The 20,293-nt window shown below is 42.0% G+C and overlaps 1 protein-coding gene across 2 annotated transcripts in view; it reads right to left on the bottom strand.

Moving 5' to 3' along the window:
- Window positions 1–20,293, bottom strand: part of TTYH3 (tweety family member 3) — a 162,951-nt gene that overhangs the window by 44,564 nt on the left and 98,094 nt on the right. For both annotated transcript variants that reach the window (XM_088452049.1, XM_088452050.1), the window contains exons 3-5: window positions 14,800–14,911; window positions 10,754–10,974; window positions 8,688–8,783 (exon numbers count right to left, since the gene is read on the bottom strand). In XM_088452049.1, coding sequence (XP_088308175.1) covers window positions 8,688–8,783; window positions 10,754–10,974; window positions 14,800–14,911 — 429 coding nt within the window. The remainder of the gene's footprint in view (window positions 1–8,687; window positions 8,784–10,753; window positions 10,975–14,799; window positions 14,912–20,293) is intronic.

The following is a 20,293-nucleotide window of genomic DNA, read 5'->3' as shown; positions in this document are numbered from 1 at the left end:
CAGACGGCCACATAAAATGTCTGTCGGTCAGAGACATTTTATCTTGCCGTATATGCCCAGCATTACAGGTCTAAGGTAATGCAAGACAGCAAAGAAGTACATTTACACTATTAAGGACACTCTTACCAGATCACAGCACAGGAAACGATATTTGAATGACAGAGAAAGTTTTACACATGTATGTACACACACATAATTTTTTTTTTATTATTAATATTAATTTTATTTTTTTTGCACTTACATTTAAATATATATGCCAGGAACCAGTTTATAGTCAGAATGCATAAATAATACTACTAATCGATATTACAAAGTATATCAACACCAGGATCTGGAAATTAGGTTTCCAATCAGCACCAGTAATGAATTGACATGAAATAGTTATTATGAAGAAACAGGTTACAAATGTGGTCTCTGCTTATATGCAAAAAAGTCTCTATTTTTATCCCTTCACTCATCTAATGAGGAGAAAATGAAAAGGTGTATGCAAGATGCAGAAGCCATGAAGACTAGCTAGCAAGGAAAACTTTAATGTACCCCACTCAGCACAACAAAGCTCATCACCAGTGATAGGGCAAGAGTGACTGATCTGCAATGCATTGTGGGAAAAGAGACGCAGATGATAATTATTAAAAAGAAAATATATATGGAAGCTGAAAGTTTTCTTCAAAGAGCTTCTTTTGTGGCGTTTGGTCACAAAACAGAACCACATACTGTATTGCATTTCCACAGAAGGACTGGATATATTACGGAGGCTATTGCAACCGCCTCTGCTATGATTGAAGTCTATTATTACATATCCCTCTAAGAAAACAGTGTTCAAATAAACCTAAGCAGCAGTTTGCTGCACAATTTACTTATTTATCAGTGACCAAGACAATGCCTTCAAAACAAGTGGCGAGGATGTACCATTGCTGGGAGATTTCCTTACAAAAAGTGAAATAATGTTGATGCATAAGTGGCCACAATAGGACATGACTAATAGCAATCGGTTCCTACAAGGAAAGCCATGTAAGCCATGGGTCACACCTGCAGTACAAATTGATATAAAAGGCCATATTCAATTTGAGATGAAAAGTCCGAGGTCGGACTTTCCGCCATCATCGCAGTAATTTGCAGGGATAAAGTATCGGGCTCGTGCCCGCATATCCCCATATTCAATTAGGATCCGGCGAAAACGTGACCCGACGGAATGGTAAGTATCGTAAATGCCTGTCACTTTAGGGGAAATCAGCCTGTCACCCCCCAAAAGATAGTCTGACATGGGGGATCATTGTGGGTACCCCCGATTTGGCCTGCTGAAGGAAATCAGGGTTTTGAAATAGCCGCGGCAGGTACATAAATGCGCCTGTGAAGAAGTGGTGAAGAATAGCATTTTGTTTTTATTTTTTATTAAACAACTAGTCCCATCAAATTTGGGGTACATGAAAATGGGTGCAAGCATATTTTTAAGTCGCTAAAATTATTTCTTTAAATTCTTCAAAAATGCACCTGCCGCAACCACCCGCATTCTAGAAAACACCTGCCGCATACTTGGGGACCCTCCCTGAGTATATTTCACTAGTTTTTAAGTTTTTTCCCCAACATTTTTTTTTTCACCCCCAAAATGAAAGTACCTTTCTTGGGGTGTCCCAAGGATTTTTTTTTTTTTTTTGACACAGATTACATTAAGGGGTCATTCCAAAGGCTCCAGGCTATTTTTTGGGTTCTGCACACCAAAACCCCAATTCTGCACTTTTTTTTGCCACCTAAACAGTGGTGAAAACTTATCCCCGTTTTTTTACAAAGACTTTTCGCACCTGTGAAAAGTCTTCGAAATTGAATATGGGGATAATTGAAACTGGCGAAAAATGACGTCATCGGTGATAAATTAACGCCGATAACAGACTTTTCGCCTCTAATTGAATATGGCCCAAAAACTTATAGTGACAATCTAGGAACTGACTGCTTTGCCTTAATTAAGTACAGATGTGTCCTCTTACACCTGGCGCCTATACGCCATACTACACGAGGCACCTGCCGTGAATGAGACGATACGAGGCGGAGAAGCATACCGCATTTGTCCCTACATTTTTGCATCTTAATTGCGTCACAGACAGAACGAAAAGCTGCTCATAGTGTATTACAGATGCTGAACTGTGACTTTAACCGCACAGGGATTTGTCTTACAGATTGTGAAAGTAGCAGATGGAACTCTCGTGGGAACTCGTGGGGAAAAATCCCCTGGCTGCTCTCTATGGAGCCTTCTTTTTTAGACCCAGTCGCACACAGACAAATGTCAGCAATCAAAGTGATCGGTGCAAGCTAGCAAATGTAGCAATGTAGTTTTGTCATTCCCAGTTGTTTTATGTGAATACGATGCACATTTTGAGCAAGCAATATGCAAGATGTGGCAGAGTCACCCCGGACTATTTGGCATGACTGAAGCCACAGTGTATAAGGACACACTTGCAGCTGCAATAGGAGTGTGCTCATTTCTGCAGGTATATGGGCACCCTCGATGATTCTGGCTACATGAGAACAGCAGCTGGAGAACCACAATTTGCCTAAAACTGCAGTAAAGTATAAGAAATGGGCACCTGCTGGATAACAGACGCCATTATAAAAACCCACGCTTAATAATACCAACATGCCACTGAGAAAAGACCTACAGCAATATGGGTTTCATTTATCATACACATGAATAACCAGCTGAAACACTTAAGAGATTCTATGATGGTGTTTAGGGCCATGATGTAGGAGGAGTGCCCGCTCGGGCAGCTCTCTGGTTCATGTTCTATGAGAGGAAAGAACAAAAAATACATCCACAGAAAACGTTGCATCGATGTAGCCGATCGTCATAGAAGGTCAGGATGTTTCAATATACACACACTGGCTACAAAACAGACAGATGTTATCACAAACTTAAAGAGATTACAGAACTGGTAGCAGAGGATTTTCCTGTGCTGACCTCGGCAGGTTTTATGTCTGAACATTTCCTGAGTGTTGGGTTTCTGCCATTTCTGGGAAGAGTTGCAGTATCAGCAAGCCAAACCTCACCCACAAAGTACTAGGGAAGGCTTGTGTAGGAACAGCAGTTTCTGACAGATTACTTTCTGTTCACTTTTAGAGGGATAGCCCCCTGCAATGTCAACGCTTTGGGGGAGATTTATCAAATCTTGGAGAGCCAAAGTGGAGAAGTTGCTCATGGCAACCAATCACCTTCTGTCGTTTTTCTGGCACAGTCGATAAAATGTCAGTTAAAAGCAGATTGGTTTCTATGGGTAACGTCTCCAGTTTTGTTCTCTCCAAGACTTGATAAATCTCCCCCCGTGCCTACAATATACACAGTTTTTGCGAAGATGAGATTCCTAACCAGCGCTTATCGGAATTTAGGCCAAAAAGGTCCTTCAGTAGTCTGGTCAGACCACAAGGTTTTCTGCTGGAATATCTCCAATATCTTCTAATTTTCCCAATGGCTTCTACCTTGCAAGCCTGCCATAAAGACCCACATATGTGGAATACTTTGAAGATTGTTGACCCATATACACGATCTTCCATGGCAGCTACTGACTTCTGCTGGTTGGTCAATGTGATGGCTGTCCTTGCCATAGGTACCCCGATAACGGTCCTTCTTGCCTAGCAGCTAAGTATAGTGGGGTGGCCCGATCTAAGCAGCGTAGATCTAGTTTCAAACTTCTTCCACTTCCATACAGTGAACAATAGACTGCACCAAGCTATTATTGTATATTTTCCATATTTCTGCCTCTATAAGAATATCTATGGCTGGTTTAGAATGCTTCTGTCTTCATTTTTGGAAAGTCTTTACCGTGTAAGACATATTATGTAAATCATGTGCAAATCTGAGCTTGTAATTATAATGGTGTGAGTCATTTTTCAATTGTTTACATATATCAGTTTTGTTTTGTTGTTTTTGCACGTTGTGGAACAGTGTTGTGCCGTTTTGAAGGCTGAATGTAGTTTTTTCTTAACGTTCTCTAATGATAGATTAGATAGATCGATACAAAAGTAAATAACTGGAAAGAGGAGTTAATTTTATAGTAGTGCTCCTAATAAAAAGCGTTTACCCAGAAACCCCAAAGCCTTCCCCATATATGAATATAGCTGTCACACACAACAATTATGTGTGTAGTCATTATGTCAACATGGTCTGAATGTCAGCATGTACAAAACGTTGAAAGTGAAAACTTTGACCAGTGTTAGGTTAAGGCTTAAATGCTGTAAAAGTCAGACAACATCCAGACCAGGTCGACATTCTGAATGTCGCCATTTCATACCAAACCCGCTTAGTTAGGCTAACGGCTACGTCTTTCAATGAGCTTGAAAAACTCTCAATTGTAATGTGTAATGTCATGATCCACTCAATGTAAAATGTAGTCTATATAAATAAAAATATAGTATTAGTAATAAACAATTCCGCCCACATAGTGCAAATGAACTCAATGACCCTCAGTCCTGCTAAACCCCGGGAACCTTTCCATAGGTTATTGGGCCGGTTATTACAATCACTACGCATTTTACATTCACAGGCTCCTTTTCTACAGTAACAATATTCTTCCTACTATAAAAGGCTAAGAAAGACGAGGAGAAGGCAGAGACATCCAGGGGTCAGGGTTATTGGAAGGATCAGCTCTTCCGCTAGATGTGAATGTGAAGCTGAATCGTTTGCTTCTCGTCTTTTCCTTACACTGCTTTGTGGGAAAGTTTCCCAGTTTCCTCTCACACTTTTTGACTTCTGCAACCTGCAAGCAGAATTTGCCTCTACGCAGGCACCCGGGACGGAACAAAAGAATGAAGACACTTCAAAGTACAGCTGTGTAGTCACTGAATTAATAATGAGGATTAGACACTTTCAAGAGCTTTGAGCTCAAAGCCAAGTTGAAAAATTCCCCAAAGCTTTGGGGCAAAGGTAACCCAGGGATACAGGGAAATCCTGTTCTACGGAGTAGAGCGGCACATTTTCTGTTTAAAGCTAAACTACTCTGAAAAATGACTGAGCTATGAACGGATTAGTGGATGAGTTGCTGTGTGTGGGCCTGATTCTGTAAGGATCGGAATTGTAAAGCTGCACTCGGGCTATAGATATACGACGTATGCACTCAGGCTACAGGTATACAACGTATGCACTCAGGCTACAGGTATACAACGTATGCACTCAGGCTACAGGTATACAACGTATGCACTCAGGCTACAGGTATACAACGTATGCACTCAGGCTACAGGTATACAACGTATGCACTCAGGCTACAGGTATACAACGTATGCACTCAGGCTACAGGTATACAACGTATGCACTCAGGCTACAGGTATACAACGTATGCACTCAGGCTACAGGTATACAACGTATGCACTCAGGCTACAGGTATACAACGTATGCACTCAGGCTACAGGTATACAACGTATGCACTCAGGCTATAGGTATACAACGTATGCACTCGGGCTATAGGTATACAACGTATGCACTCGGGCTATAGGTATACGACGTATGCACCCAGGCTATAAATATATGACGTATACACTCAGGCGAAAGATATATGATGTATGCACTCAGGCAGCTTTGCAATTGTGATCCTTTGCAGATATGATAATGGATAGGAGGCACCACGCCCCCTGTGCATTACTTAACCGAACGCAGCATCTAATCTGGGTAACAATCGGCCGGCTGCGTAGACCCATAGTGTCCCGCAGCCGGTCACTGCAGTTTAGAGGAAGAGGCCAGGAAATCTCCGCCACCCAACAGAGATCCTGGCCTCTTCCCTCCCACCTCAGCCCCCCCCCCCCTCCCTCCCAACGGTTGCGACACGCCTCCGTTTCAGGTAACGGAGACTATCTCCATCCCCACCCCGCCCCAAACGGCAGCAGACTGTCAATCACTGACCGCCTGCTGCCAGTTTGCAAGCGGACTCGCAGACACGTTCTGCACATGCGTAAGAATGGGAATCTGCGCAGGCCCCAGACCCAAACATGGGGAATCTGCATGCAGCAGTGCACTAGCCCTGAACCAGGCCCTGAGAACGAAAAGGAAGGGTTCTATAGTTGTTCTGGATAATTTGGCCAAGTGTTACCTCGCCAGTACCACCTTTATGTGGATGACACCAAAACCTAGATCTCCTACCTCCAACTTCTCCCCTTTCTCTTGTGCCCAGAAGCCTCTTTGCCATCTCCTCATCAATCTCTCAACACTACCTGACGCTCAGAAAGTCCAAAACAGAGTTCATCACCTACCCCCCGTCTACACTTCATAACACCGCACATCTCTCCTTTGTTCCCCTGCCTTTACTTCCCACATAATGTCCTGCATCCAAGCTTTTCGCTTCAACCTCGCACACATCACCAATACCCTCCCTCACCCTTGACACTACCCAAACTCTCCATCTACTCACTCATATCTCCAGCCTTAACTACTGCAAATCCCCCATTTTAAATGCCATAGTAAAATGGATACTCCACTCCTGCCACTCCACTTCCGCCTCCCTGATTCCCACTGAACTAGATCTCCTCAGCCTCACCTACACAGCCCTTAGCCACTCCCCCCTCTCTCACCATATCTCCAAACCTAACTAGCTCTACACTGCCACCTACAGTCCCACTGCCAATAAATCTCCAGTAGCGCTCCCCACCTATGGAATACAATTCCCATGGTCAGACTCACCACCAGCCTCAAAAGTTTTAAACACACCTGTTCATCAAGCTTACCAGTCTCCCACCTAAGTCCATAGTCGCTGGCCCAGCCTGCATCTGCCAACACTCCCACTTCATGTTGCCCGTCCTGTTGCATCAGCCTTACACCACACCCATTAGATTGTAAGCTTTGGCAATTAGAGCCCTTTTTCCACCAGTCTTTCATGTCTACTCCCACCTAGTCCACCTGTGCATCCTTGTACCTTACCTGTTGCATGTTCTGCACGACACTTGTGCGTCATATACCTTATGTCTCAATTACATTTTTCTGCTTACTTAATGCTATAATTGTATTTATGCTTCATGAATGGCCTGTGCTTTGCCTGCCAGTCATCTATATCTTTGTGATATGCCCTATTTCTCATTGTACAATGCTGTACAATTCTGTGGCACCCAATAAACAATTATATGGTTCTAAAAAGGGTCTAGTCATTTTATCTATGCAAAGGAAGTGGCCGGCGCATGGTAGCAAACTGCATGTACACAGAAACAGCAGAATATTTTCTGGTCATGGGACACAGATTTATGTTTTTCTGCTAAACTCGCTATCGGATGAGTAAAGGGGATATCTACATGCATTTCACAACGCAGGTAAACAGGATTGGATATGAGGAGAAGATGGAGATTTATCTTTGTTGTACTGACAGTCACACTATGCTAATCATTTGTGGTGAATAAAATATGCCTGGAGACCAAGTGCTGCTTCACTGCTTCCTAGTGTAATAATAGGCTGTATGCTCATGACTATCTAGTTCAGCTTGCAAAATGGCTCCACTGTATGCAGGCAACGAGCGCAATTCAGAGTTGCTATGGAATCCTACTGTTTTAACGCTGCTTAAAACCTGTCCCAGCACCAGGTCCTCTAAAGTTGTATATTTTGCTGTAGTACAAAATGTATTATGTGGACGGAAAAATAAAGCAAAATACAACAGGAAAAAATGCAAAAAAAACCCCAAAAAACACAACACACAAAAAAAAAAAAAACACAACGACGGATTGACCAAGGCCAAAACATATTATTCATGTATTTTGCACACTTCTGGGCTGGCCTGTACAGGATTGGAGACGTGATGCAAAGATGAAACTACCCCAGATGAAAAGCACTGTTGCTCAACAGCTTCCAAACCAAGCACTCAGGGGACACACTAGCCATGGGCCAACCTCCTCTACAGAATGCTTGCCCAGGAGAGTACACAGCCCGCTGATCTAAATGCCATCTCAGTGAGACCTGCTTTTTCCCATATTACCTGGTACACGGATCAAAAAAAAAAAAAAAAAAACAATTACAAAATAATCATTTATATGTGGTGCCACCAATAAATGCACATTTCTTACACGTTTAGGCTACCTTCCAGGGGACCAAAGCACCTTTTACTAAAAACATGTTTTCACCAGGCAAAAGAACAAACCTCTCACAAAAATGTAAAAAAATCTGGTGCGGATGCGGCTACCAGCTGCTTTGTGTAACCATGGTGATCACATCAAAATCCTGGTGCCAGTTATTCTTCTACACGTTAATACACACGAACCCATTCACTGCCAAAACACCTAGAGATAGCAAACAGAAAGGTCCTTTACACAAAACGTATACTGGTGTTAATACTGCTAAGCCATCCTATAGGTCTCACACCGCATGTTCTGCTCCTGTCTTCCCGAAAATTCAGTATACTGAAATCGATCACCAAGAATAACATGGTGCAATTATTGCAGTAAAATAGGGCATATAGTGTATAATTTGTGTGACATAACAACAAACCATGTAACAAATACAAACATCCACTTGCCCTGGGTGCACAATTCAGATCCATCCAAAAAGTTTACTCTAGGATGTCACTGAAAGGTACATGCTGGGAAGGAGCCAAAACCCATTTACAAACATAAGGGTTTAAACGTCCCTCCAATTGACTGTCATGTGTACATGGCCTTAGAAGGTACGTAGCACAACATAAACTAGCCAGTAGACTGGTATGTACAATGGCAGAACAGTGGGGGCAATGATTACTCACCCTGCCAGAATGGCCTTTGAGTTCCGAATAAGTCCAAATAGCACCAATAGGCATATAAAGACGTGGAAAAGGAGAAGGCCCAGGTAACCCAGCCACCTGCCAACATAGAAGACAACCAGTTTGCTTTGGGAATATTGATGTCTGCACTGTACAGGGTCATAGAATAAACAAACTAAAATAGCTCCAATAACAAAGTAAATAATAGCATTCATAAAAACAAAACAAAAATAAATCTTCAACGTACATTGGAAACCACTGCTTTTTGGCATCTGAAAGGTTAATGCGCATATTTATACCCCTTTCTACCACCAGATGGCATCCTCCTGGTGGCAAAGTCATTTGATTATTTAAAATCAGGAAGGCAGCCAACTTCAAAAATAAAAAAAAGGGGTTTTCTAGGGATAGAGAAAATAAAAGGTACATTTACATGGTGTGTTTCATAAAAAATCTAATGTGCAGAACCTGAGCTTGATTAAGAACAGCTTGTTTAATTCCCCGCTACGCCAGATAAAGAGCTGGCCTGTGACTGGAACACCGTTCCAGGAGACTGCTGTTTCGTTCTGCATCTCACCAGTGAGAATTTGGGATTTACCGCTAGAATTTAGCCAGAGCCTACCAAAAGCACTCCGCTTTCCATGGGGATTTAAGTTTTAAAACACAGTCTAAACGTGTAAGCTGTGTTTCATTGAGGCTTAATCAAATACACAATGTTTCAGAAGGTTGACACTGAATGGCTGTGTAATATGTTCTATTTCTCGCCCTCCTCCCTTGTTAATACGGTTTACTGATGTAGTAGAATTAGTCTTCAATGTCTCTATTCCCAGCCAGGAGATGAAGTAAACTTATCTAACGCACAAATTCCTCATAGCAATAGGTTAGAAATTAACTCTGTAAAAGTACAGCCCAATAGTGTACCATAAAACTGGCGACTTCCTGCCTGACCGAATGAGTGTCTGGATTATCCTCCCGTATCAGTGGTCCAAGTCAGTGTAGTCGGAAGGGGTCTATACAAGCAGTTTGGAACTGGCCATCTTCAGACCGCATTTAACGTCACGTCCACTAATGGTGTATAAACACGGTCAGATTTTCTGTCAGATCTTAACGATAATGATTTTAAAAATCGTTCATACCTCATGTATTTTCAGTCAGATTTGGACAATTCCATTCATTTTAATACAGTCTAAAATCGTTCAACCGTTCAAATCGTTGTTTAAATCGTTCATCTGACATATCTGACCCTGTGTATGCACCATAACAATGATTGATTTTTAATTACATTTTTAAGTACAGTGATCAGTACTACACATGTTGGTTCAATCGCAGAATATCAATACATATATTACAACGTGCGAGACCAACATAAGGGTCCCTTCCAAAAAATATTGAGTTTCTCTCTACGATAGGTATGGCTTACCAAAGACACTTTTCTATACGTTCGGTTTCACCATTCTGTAGTGAATGAGCTTTCATAGTGTGGTTATATTCAAACTTGAATTTGAAATTATTGCTATTTAAAAGGACACTTGAAAAATTTCCAATGTTCATCAAACCTTTTTAAAACAAGGTGTAGCACAGAGCATACAGTTAGCATGACTCGATTGTAGGTCCTACCCGTTGCTTTTACACAGACAAGAGGGAAATGAATGTTGCTAGATCTGAAGAGCAATGGTCCATAACTGTTAGAGCATTTCTATTTCAAACCAGAAAACACATAGCTAGGTGCGGATGTCTTCTAATGTTCCTTAGATTCGTTACAGGATCTCTTCCATTAATGCCATCAAGACTAATACTTCTTTATAGCTACATTACACCACGGGGTCCACACTTAGCGTAATTAGCCGCGCACTCTACTCACATTGAGCAGTTCTCCGTTCAATTGAATGCAGTCCTACTCATTCAATAAAAAAAAGCACATCAATAGTGCACATCCTGTGATCCACTCTTCACGCGTTTCGCGGGAATGTTAGTCCCACTGCAACCTCTATTTACAGCCAGCAAACTGCATATAGTACATGTGAATAACATGGTACTATATAAATTACATTGTATCTAGCCACACTACTCACCTGTACCAGTTATACAAATCCACCTGTGCAGCTAGGTCATCCATGGAAATGTTACCATTCTTCCAGAACGGGATCTCAGAAGTTTGTTGGACCAGTACGTCCAGGAGACCCTGAAGTTTCTGAACTATGTGAAGGTAATCGGTCTGCTTTGTAAACATGGCTTCCAGTTCTAGTAGATTTGGTTCCACAGTTTGGTTTAGAGCTATGGTGGTTTCCGAGACCTAAACGGAATAAACACATTAGTAAAACAACAGAAATCTAAATGGGTAACACCACCAAAAACATAAACCTAAGCACAGATAATTATTTACTTGCAGTCCATCCGATCCTGTGTGGCTGATGAACAATATGCTGCCTATATAAAAAATATATATATATATATATATATATATTTTCTCGGCAGGGGGGAGAGCTGTTCCCCCTTCCTGTCTGACGTGGTTCAGGGATGATCTTACTAGCTCATGTTGAGGAGATCTATTGCTGTCCATCAGCATTAAACAGTGTTTACCATACCCAATTCCAACTTTCTACATAGAAATATTGCTAAAACCACCTCCACTCAATGCAATATTTTCCAAACTTGGCCTAGGTCATACCTTCTATCTAACCAAAGTGATTATTCTCCATTGAAACCATTTTGTGCTAGAGGGGCTACAGTGCTGCTAGGAAGTGAACTAGTTTCCTTGAGTTATAATAAAGGACAGGTTTTTTATATAGAGCACATGGCAAAATTACCATTTTACTGAATAAGACAATGTCTGATTTTTTTTTTCCTCTAGTTACAGGAACAGGAACTTTGTACGGGTAACCAGTCACCTATTTCTCCATCTTACTGCAGGCTAGATCTTAGGCGGGTAACCAGAGTCACCTATTTCTCCCCCTAATGCTAGAGCACAGGTGGGTAACCAGATGGTCACCTATTCCTCCCTCTAACGGCAGGCTAGACCACAGGTGGATAACCAATCAACTATTCTTCCCTCTTACTGCAGGATAGAGCACAGACTGATAACCAGTCACCTACTTCTCCATCTTACTGCAGCCTAGACCTTAGCCGGGTAACCAGTCACCTATTTCTCCCCCTAATGCTAGGAGAACAGGCGGGTAACCAGACTGTCACCTACTCCGCCCTCTAACTGCAGGCAAGACCAAACACTGGCGGGTAACCAAACACCTATTCATCCATCTTATGCAGTCTGCTGCACATGCCGGTAACTAGACAGTGGCCTATTCCTCCATCTTTCTGCAGGCTATAGCACAGACAGGTAACCAGATATAATAATATCCCTATTAATGCTCTCTCATTGCAAAACTTGTTATTATGAAGAAGTTTCTAACAGAATGGTAACCTTTATTTGGTATACTAAATGCATGGGTGTTTTAGAAAGCTGCATATATACAGCCATGTAAGCCTTGTATTCCTTAGCTCAGTGGTTCCCAAACTTTCTTGATTCATGACGCCCTTGAGTATCAGCATTTTATTCATAGCACCCCTAGGCCAAACATTTTATCAAATATATCATCATTAAGGTACGTTATGTGGTGCTGGTCTGGATGACACTTCTGTTTCTCCACATAGTTTTATAATTGGCAGAGACTAGCACTTGTTTAGTCTAGAACATTGACCATAAATAATTTGATTTGGTCATGGACCACCAATCCGTGGCACCCCCTGCAAGTGCCTCGCGGCACCCTGTTTGGTAACCACCGCTTAGCTCCTGTGGTGACACAAAGCGGAGAAGGGAAATGCAGTTTCCGGACAGGGTAACAGTGTCTCCCGACCACTGGATCTTCAGGATACTCAGCTGTGCTGCTTTCTAATACGTGTGTGTGCTCAAGCTTAATGGAGACACCCGCAGGACACAATCTGCACTAGTACGGCTCTAAACAGCCTGACAAGGCGCTTCCAAACAACCAGACAATGGCTTCTGTATACAGGGGCATGATGGAAAACAAAATAGAGGACTTCCCAATTCCAGAAAGCTGTTGACATCCGCATTTCTGCTAGATGACCTGTGTTGGTTATAAGATGACACTGCACTTACTGTAGTTCTGAAAGTCACAAGAGAGGTTGTGCAAATTGTCACATGATAAATGAGCAACAAATGCTGACAAGTGAAACAATGTTCCCTTTTCTTATAAAAAAGGAAAAAAAAAAAAAAAAAAGCAGTATAAAGCCGCTTTCCTAGAAATATCTGTAGGCACGTCTCACCAATCCAACCACTAACATTTATTCCCAGCCCCTGGCTTCTATACTTTGTTAGTACAATGTTCTAGGGAAGGGTGGCATAGGTGCAACATGTTGGCAAGAGATTGATCTTCAGTGGAAAAAGTAAAAAATAAATAAAGTATTGTAAACTTAATACAAATGTCATGTAGTACTACTATAAAACTAAAGATAAGTGATTGAGTGCATTTATGTGCAAAGGACAGGGAAGATCATATACTGATATGCAATACGATTAATAAGTTCAAGTCCCCTGTAATAACAGGACTTTTCACAGTGTCAATTCATAATTGGCAGAGACTAGCACTTGTTTAGTCTAGAACATTGACCAGAAATAATTTGATTTGGTCCTGGACCGCTTTACCGTGGAGCATACTTACTGTACATACTCTGCCGGAACCTCCAGGAGACTCCCGAATTTTCAGTGAGTACCCCTGGCTCCCAGAGGAGAAGGCATCCATTTTGCATCCAACCCACTTCCTTCCAACATGGAGGATTATGCCACCTATTGAAGGGGAAGGGGCCAATATGACAATGCTATGAGAATCGCGTCATATTGGACCTGCCCCCTCCTTATAGACCGGTGATTTGTGGTATTATGCTGCAAAAGGGGTGGGGACCTAGTGAAACAAAGCACCCAGCCCTGCTCCAGTCAGCAGCCACCTGCATTTACCCTCCAGTCTTCTCCAGCAAGAGGCAGTAAAGCTGGGTCCACACTAACTCCCAACACATCGTTCCGACGTGGATGGGAACAATATATATCATACACATGTATAGTGTGTGCGCCCAATCTGACGTTCACTGCTGTTGTTCATTGTATCACCCTTTCTGTGCTGTGCTGCACATCAGATGGGGCGAATCCACGGCCAATGTGGTGGTATTACTGTATATGCAGGATATAACTGTATATCGCGCTGTCGTACGCCAGATCGAGTAGTGTGTACAGTGGCATGATGTGTCGTTACATCACGTTGAAGGGTTGCGCCGTCGTTTAGGTATGTATCCAGCTTTAAAGTCAGCAGTACCCCTACTGAGTACACAGTTCACTTCCCCGTACATTAGTAGCTCTCTTCCCCAAATAATGATGTCTTCTTTGGATGGCGCAATGAAGTGAAACAAGCTTTGTGGTGGGAGAGGAGCAGTGAGGATTAATATCTTCCTGCCTCCTCTCCTGTCCCTATGAGTCGCTCGGCCCCCTGTGCAGTGTCCACTGCAGCAAGTATGTCAGGGTCATGTGCTGAGGCAGTATTGGTAATGTCTAAATAGGAAGCAAGCTACACTGCTGTCCCCATAGTTGTATTGATCATATGCCCCATATGAAGCTAAAACCATACATCAGTGTCCCCATATATAACTAAAGCCCGAATATATGACATGCTGTCTCCTGAATAAAGATTTTTCACCACCCCACCTTTTCCTCTTTTCAAAGCTTGGCACAATCCATAGATTCAAGGCTACATATATATCACTAAGCAATAGTGTATTTGGTTAAATGAAAGTTTAAATGCTACAACTGTTACAGGTTTGTTAGGAAGAGGTTATTGAAACAGTTAATAGCGTGGTGAAACAATAAAAATCATGCAAAATACTAACAATAAAAGATAGTTCATTTAACAGCAAAATAGCGATATTTCTTTTTCCTCTTCCCCCTATGCTTTTCTTTTCTCTCTTCTCTACACCTTAATATATTTCTCCACCATCTCCTCTGCACGTTCATGCCCCAAGCTCGTGTGCATTTGTCATTGGATACACAACACACGTTTATGCAGAACATATTCCCTATTAAACTGACCCAACATATGAATACATATATATTACTAACCCGATCCTGTATTCCTGCCACGGTGCGGTTGACATGTCTCAGGGAATAGGTCACTCTGTGGATGCCATCGCTGGTCTCTCCATTGCCATAGAAACCAACAGCAATGCCAGCACTGTGGGGAAAACACAGCAGAAACTTCGCGTTATGTCGGATAAAAAGGGAAACACTGACAATTGGCACTGACCCCACTGAACTAATGGGAAAGCCAACAGTTAAAAAGACTGGTTCACAAAACATTGGCATTTTACAATGTGGTTCAATGGATCTAAAGAAGGTCAAAGGCAGAGGTCAGGGCCATTACGCTACTGGGGTCCGGGGTTGATATCTCCTCATAAATGACGCATTTAATGTGGAAGCAAAGCCACTTCCTTTTGCTTAAATAATGGCATACAGATGTGTCCTTGCTCATCTAGCCTCAATATGCCGTGCAGAGTGACTTGTCTGGTGTAAGCCGGCTGGCCTTCTGCAACTCTGCTAACATAGGGCGTTTTTCTATGCCGAAAATTTGTCTAAGTCGCAATGCGTTGCAGCTAGGAGACTGTGCCGATTACATTGATATTATACACCTGTATATCTGTGTGGGACGGAGTCTGAAAACGGAAGTTGACGTGGAAAAAAGCTGCTCCTGCTGCATCCTAGCACTTTGCAGGCTGATTGAGAGACTCAGTCACACGCAGATATACAAGTGTCGCATAGCAAATTAAGCAGCACAGTCTCCAGGTGCGTCCCAGGATGGAGACAAAAGTGTACGGAGATAATGTTCCAGCCAATCAGCTCCTAGACTTAAAAGACGCAAAAAAGAATCCTGGCTCTAGCAGAGTCTCACGGGACCAGGAGCGCAGAAAGGGGCTGTTTGGGGCGACTGCAGCAAAGACGAGTGAGGAAACATTTGTAGCATAGAGACCATATTTTAAAATAAATTGACAACAGGGACGGATATCCATCTATCACAGTACTTTAAAGACAATATTTATCCCCCAGCATAGCTTCCAGTCACTGTAGATAGACTGATGTTGGATTTTCGACATCGGTTCATGTAGAAATTTGTATAAAAAAACAAAACAAATGAGGTTTAGACCAAAAGATTGTGTATATAATAATTGTTAGCAGCAGGAATAAATAGGTTTACTGCAGGAAAACTTCTGTGGTTCAATAAACCACTTAGGGCAATCAGCTGCTAGCAATAAAAGTCTGAAGAATGTATAAATCAGATTGGTTAGTCCAGACCTGGGTTATTAAAGAACATCTAAAGAAAATAGAATTGTATCAACACCTTATACACACACAGGCATCCATTGTACACATTTTACACATTCAATCACCATTCGTAAGGTCTATTAAACATTATATAAAGCTCAGGCTGAAAGTTTAATTTAGGCAAATGGTCCTGTCCACCCACACACAATCAGGCAAGTGTTTGCTTCAGGTCACTTAACATTGTTAAACGCTGAGAGCAGACACTAAAGATATATTGGTGGTACATACTGTTAATACACACTCAATAGGGGGGTCAAGGATGGTTATTCCCCATTTATTTCCATTTAAGGCTGGGCACACACGTAAAGATTTTCTGTCCAACCATCCAACTAGTTGATTGGTTGGAATGAAAATCTGGTAACATATGGGAGTAAATGATGATCAGCAATTTGCTCCTAAATGCCAGAAAACAGAAGAAAATGGTCGATCAGACAAGTGTGTTAAATGTTTGATCTAAACAATTTGTTCAAACAACAGTTTTTGTCCATTTTCTGGCGTTTGGGAGCAAATTGCCGACTGTCATTTGCTTTCATACCTTACCAGATTTTCATTCCAACCAATCAACTAGTTGGATGGTTGGTCAAAAAATCTTTACATGTGTACGCAGCTTAACAGAACATTTAAAGCATACCTTGATCCTAGGGATGAGATACAGGTTGAGTCTCCCATATCCAAAATGCTTGGGACCAGGGGTATTTTGGATAACGGAATATTCCGTATTTTGGAATAATTGCATATCATAATGATATATCTTGGGAATAGGACCCAAATATACACACAGAATGCATTTATGTATTATATACACCTTATACACACAGCATGCAGGTAATTTTATACAATATATTCAATAATTTTGTGGCTCAAACAAAGTTTGTGTACAGAAATGAAATTCATTTATGTTTCATATGCACCTTATACACACAGCCTGAAGGTAATTTTATACAATATTTTTAATAATTTGTGCCTTAGACAGTTTGTGTACACTGAACCATCAAAAATCAAAAGGTTTCATTATCTCAGTCATGCCAAAAATATTCCGTATTTCGGAATATTCCTTATTTCTGAATATTTGGATATGGGAGACTCAACCTGTATCCCATTTGTGCACACAAAAGGCAACGTTGAAGCGAACATGAAGCAGAGTGAACAACCAGAAAGTGTGACTGTTTCTACATTATTTGGACGATTGATAAAGCACATTTAAGGGGGACATTTTAAGGGGGGTATTCGATTGTGCAAGTCTCAGCCAATTATGGTAGCCCTGGCATTGCCAGTTTTTCTGTGCATCTCTGTGCAAAACTGGTTTTTGATTAACACAATTTCCATCGCCGAGAATGTAATTCCCCCAAATATCCATCGCCGAGAATGTAATTCTCCCAAATAGAATGGGACGAATGTGTGTAAAATAAACCCCTCATATACACACAAGGTCTATCAGTAAAATAACTACTTCTAAGGATCTTTCCCACTTAGCCAAGGGTTACAAATGTACCAAACTGAGGATTTAAAGAAACATCAAAATTTGCTGATTATTAAAGGGTGACGACTAATGTTTATTGCAGCATTTGACCCAGGTTGGCTGGAAATCAGTTGTGTTACACAAGTAAATAATGCTAGAGAGTGGATGAGTGGCTTTTTAAATGATTGCAAATATCTCGGTCATATCTTTCCATCAGGAGTAGCCTTGCTCAGGCATCGCCAACTTGGGGGGCTATGTTTTAATAATTGTGGTACTGCTGTAATTATCAACAGTCTGTATCGTGGCAGATATTTTCAGTTTGCATTAAAAAAAATATACCCGCTATGTATAAAACTGAACCCACAGGAATAGTAACAGCGATAAGCACTGTCCCTGCGAGTTACTTCCCTGGCAAGCTGAAGGCATCTTTGACATTTATGGAAGACTCCTCCGGGGAAATCTGACAACGCACATGCGCAGTGTCCATTTCTGGGACTGTCCGGAGGCTGCAGGAGAGGGATCGGAAGATCTCCCCTGCAGGTAAAGCCTCCATAGGTGTAAGCTAAGGGCGCCAAACTCCCTAAAGCTTTGCTTTTTGGTACATAAGGGTCAGACCATAGTCCCCAATGATAATAGGGACTGATCTCCAGCACTAATTAGCCTTATGCAGGAGATCTCCTGCATTAGGCAATTAGTACATAGCAACAATTCATAAATCATGCAAAAACTGCAGTTTCTACATAATTTTATGTGGCAAAACAGCTATTTATATCCAATCCGGTCTCATTTTGAGCATTTAAATGTTTTTTTCCCCCCAAATTAGCAGCAAGATTTTCTTACTTAGATCACATTCGGCTGCCTCTTATTCCTAGAAAAAAGTTCACTTTCCCGATGTACAAGCAGCAATTCTTCTCGGAACCAAGTAAACTTTACCCTCCTAGAAATCATTGGTTTTGCAGCTTCCCTTCAGATGTTTTTAGAATTTAAACTCAGGTGAAAGTTTACCCAAGTTGTGATCACAATTCCCTAAATGTCCCCTGGCTTCTATACCAGATATAACATCTGTTTATTACAACCTACACACAGCTCCCCCATAAGTCAGTCCTCCTTACATTATTAAAGATCATCTTTAGCAAGTGGAACGGACACGAGGCAATGACAACCTTCCACAAAGTATATCCATCATGGCTGCCCGGATACATTTTATTAGTGATGGCAACCAGGGTGGTTTACAAATAAAGCATCACAGTGCCACACAGTATGCATAAGAACAGTGACATGCAAGGCAGCGACAAGATTAGTTGCAGATGTGAAATAAGGGTGTATAAGACAGGCCACAGGTGACAGCTCTGAGAACATAAATTAAGAGTTTCTCAAAAGCATTTACAGTCCTTAATAAATCCCTTTGCCATGTGTTCTTGCAGCCTCACACACCAGTATCCACAGATTGCTTGGTCAGCCACGTAGGGGATAGGTTTAGGCAGCACATCAGAATGGTTTCAAGGCTGAACTGTACAACGGAATTATAGCAATTGGAAATATATCATAGGTACCAGCTCTGTGGGTGCTTGGGCATGACCCAAAAGGTGTGCAGCTGCTACCATGTCTATGCATGGCATTTAACAGTCATGTAACGGGGGTTGGGACTTCAGCGACGAGGACGAGTTGGGCTTGTCACCCGCATATGCCTTAAAACTGCAGATGAAGAGTCTCACTCCTTGTCCGCAGCAAAGTGACCCCCCCGGTTACTTTTCCCCACCAGCAGTAATCACTGAAGGGGAGTACCAAGGTTCAGGGGGCTGGTCTCGGCAAGTATACGCACAGACATCACCAATTTATTTTTTAATGTAAAATATTGCCAGAGATTGGGCATGGAACTTTATCCCTTAGTCCCTCTATCTCCCCAAATCTAGCACCTAGAGAGATGGTGTGGGTCTTGTTTGAAAGAGGGGAGTCCCATCTTTCAAACTATGCCCCTTTAGAGATTATTGCCTGATGATCAATGTGATCATCAGACAAAACCATCTGCACTGCAGAAAAATCATGGATATGCTCCACACTGACTCATAGCAGTCTGCAAAAAGGGACAGGCAGGAGGAGACATGTCACACAGCCAGCCCACACAGCCCAGTCTGCTCCACTGCTCAAGATGGCTCCCGCTTCAACGGATCCTCCGCGTCCTCATTGTCCTAACTACACATGTCAGAAATCTCTGACCTTTCGCATGCGCAAAGGAGGACAGGGAAGGTCAGCCACAAAAGACACTACTAACTCAGCTGGCCAGGCCAACCAAGACTGTCTGTCATATCTCTGGTGCTGCGCGGCTGCACTGCTGACAAGCAGCAGCGCCAGCCAGCCGACATTGCCGACACTCACAATGTCAATAAGTGGGCAGGGCTTTCGGGGCTGCGTGTACAGGGGACAATTGCCCTTATAGTCACCCCCCTCCCTGGATCAGTCACTTGCACAAGGAGGTGCCAGTCTTCCATAGTCTCTTGTTTTTAGGCCCCTGGCTACATTAAAACCTAATAGGATGCAATCATTTAATTAGGAATAAGTGACATCAATGAAAAATGCAGTGAAAGCCTATATAAATATAAAAAGGTGAAAATAAAATCTCATTGATCCATTAAATTTATCCAGCCTTTAAAAATACACAGGATCTTTTAAGTGTTCTTATTTTTATTTTTATGCTGGTTCCTGAACCTAACACTGCGGAAATGTGTGTCTAGAGGACCAAAAGAAACCCTTTTAATAGGCACAACAATAGCCAATAAC

Source organism: Taudactylus pleione, unplaced genomic scaffold (genome assembly GCF_031769625.1).
Source record: "Taudactylus pleione unplaced genomic scaffold, aTauple2 ptg000032l, whole genome shotgun sequence".
In the NCBI taxonomy this organism is placed as follows: domain Eukaryota; kingdom Metazoa; phylum Chordata; class Amphibia; order Anura; family Myobatrachidae; genus Taudactylus; species Taudactylus pleione.
This window is presented reverse-complemented; position numbering and strand designations above follow the sequence as displayed.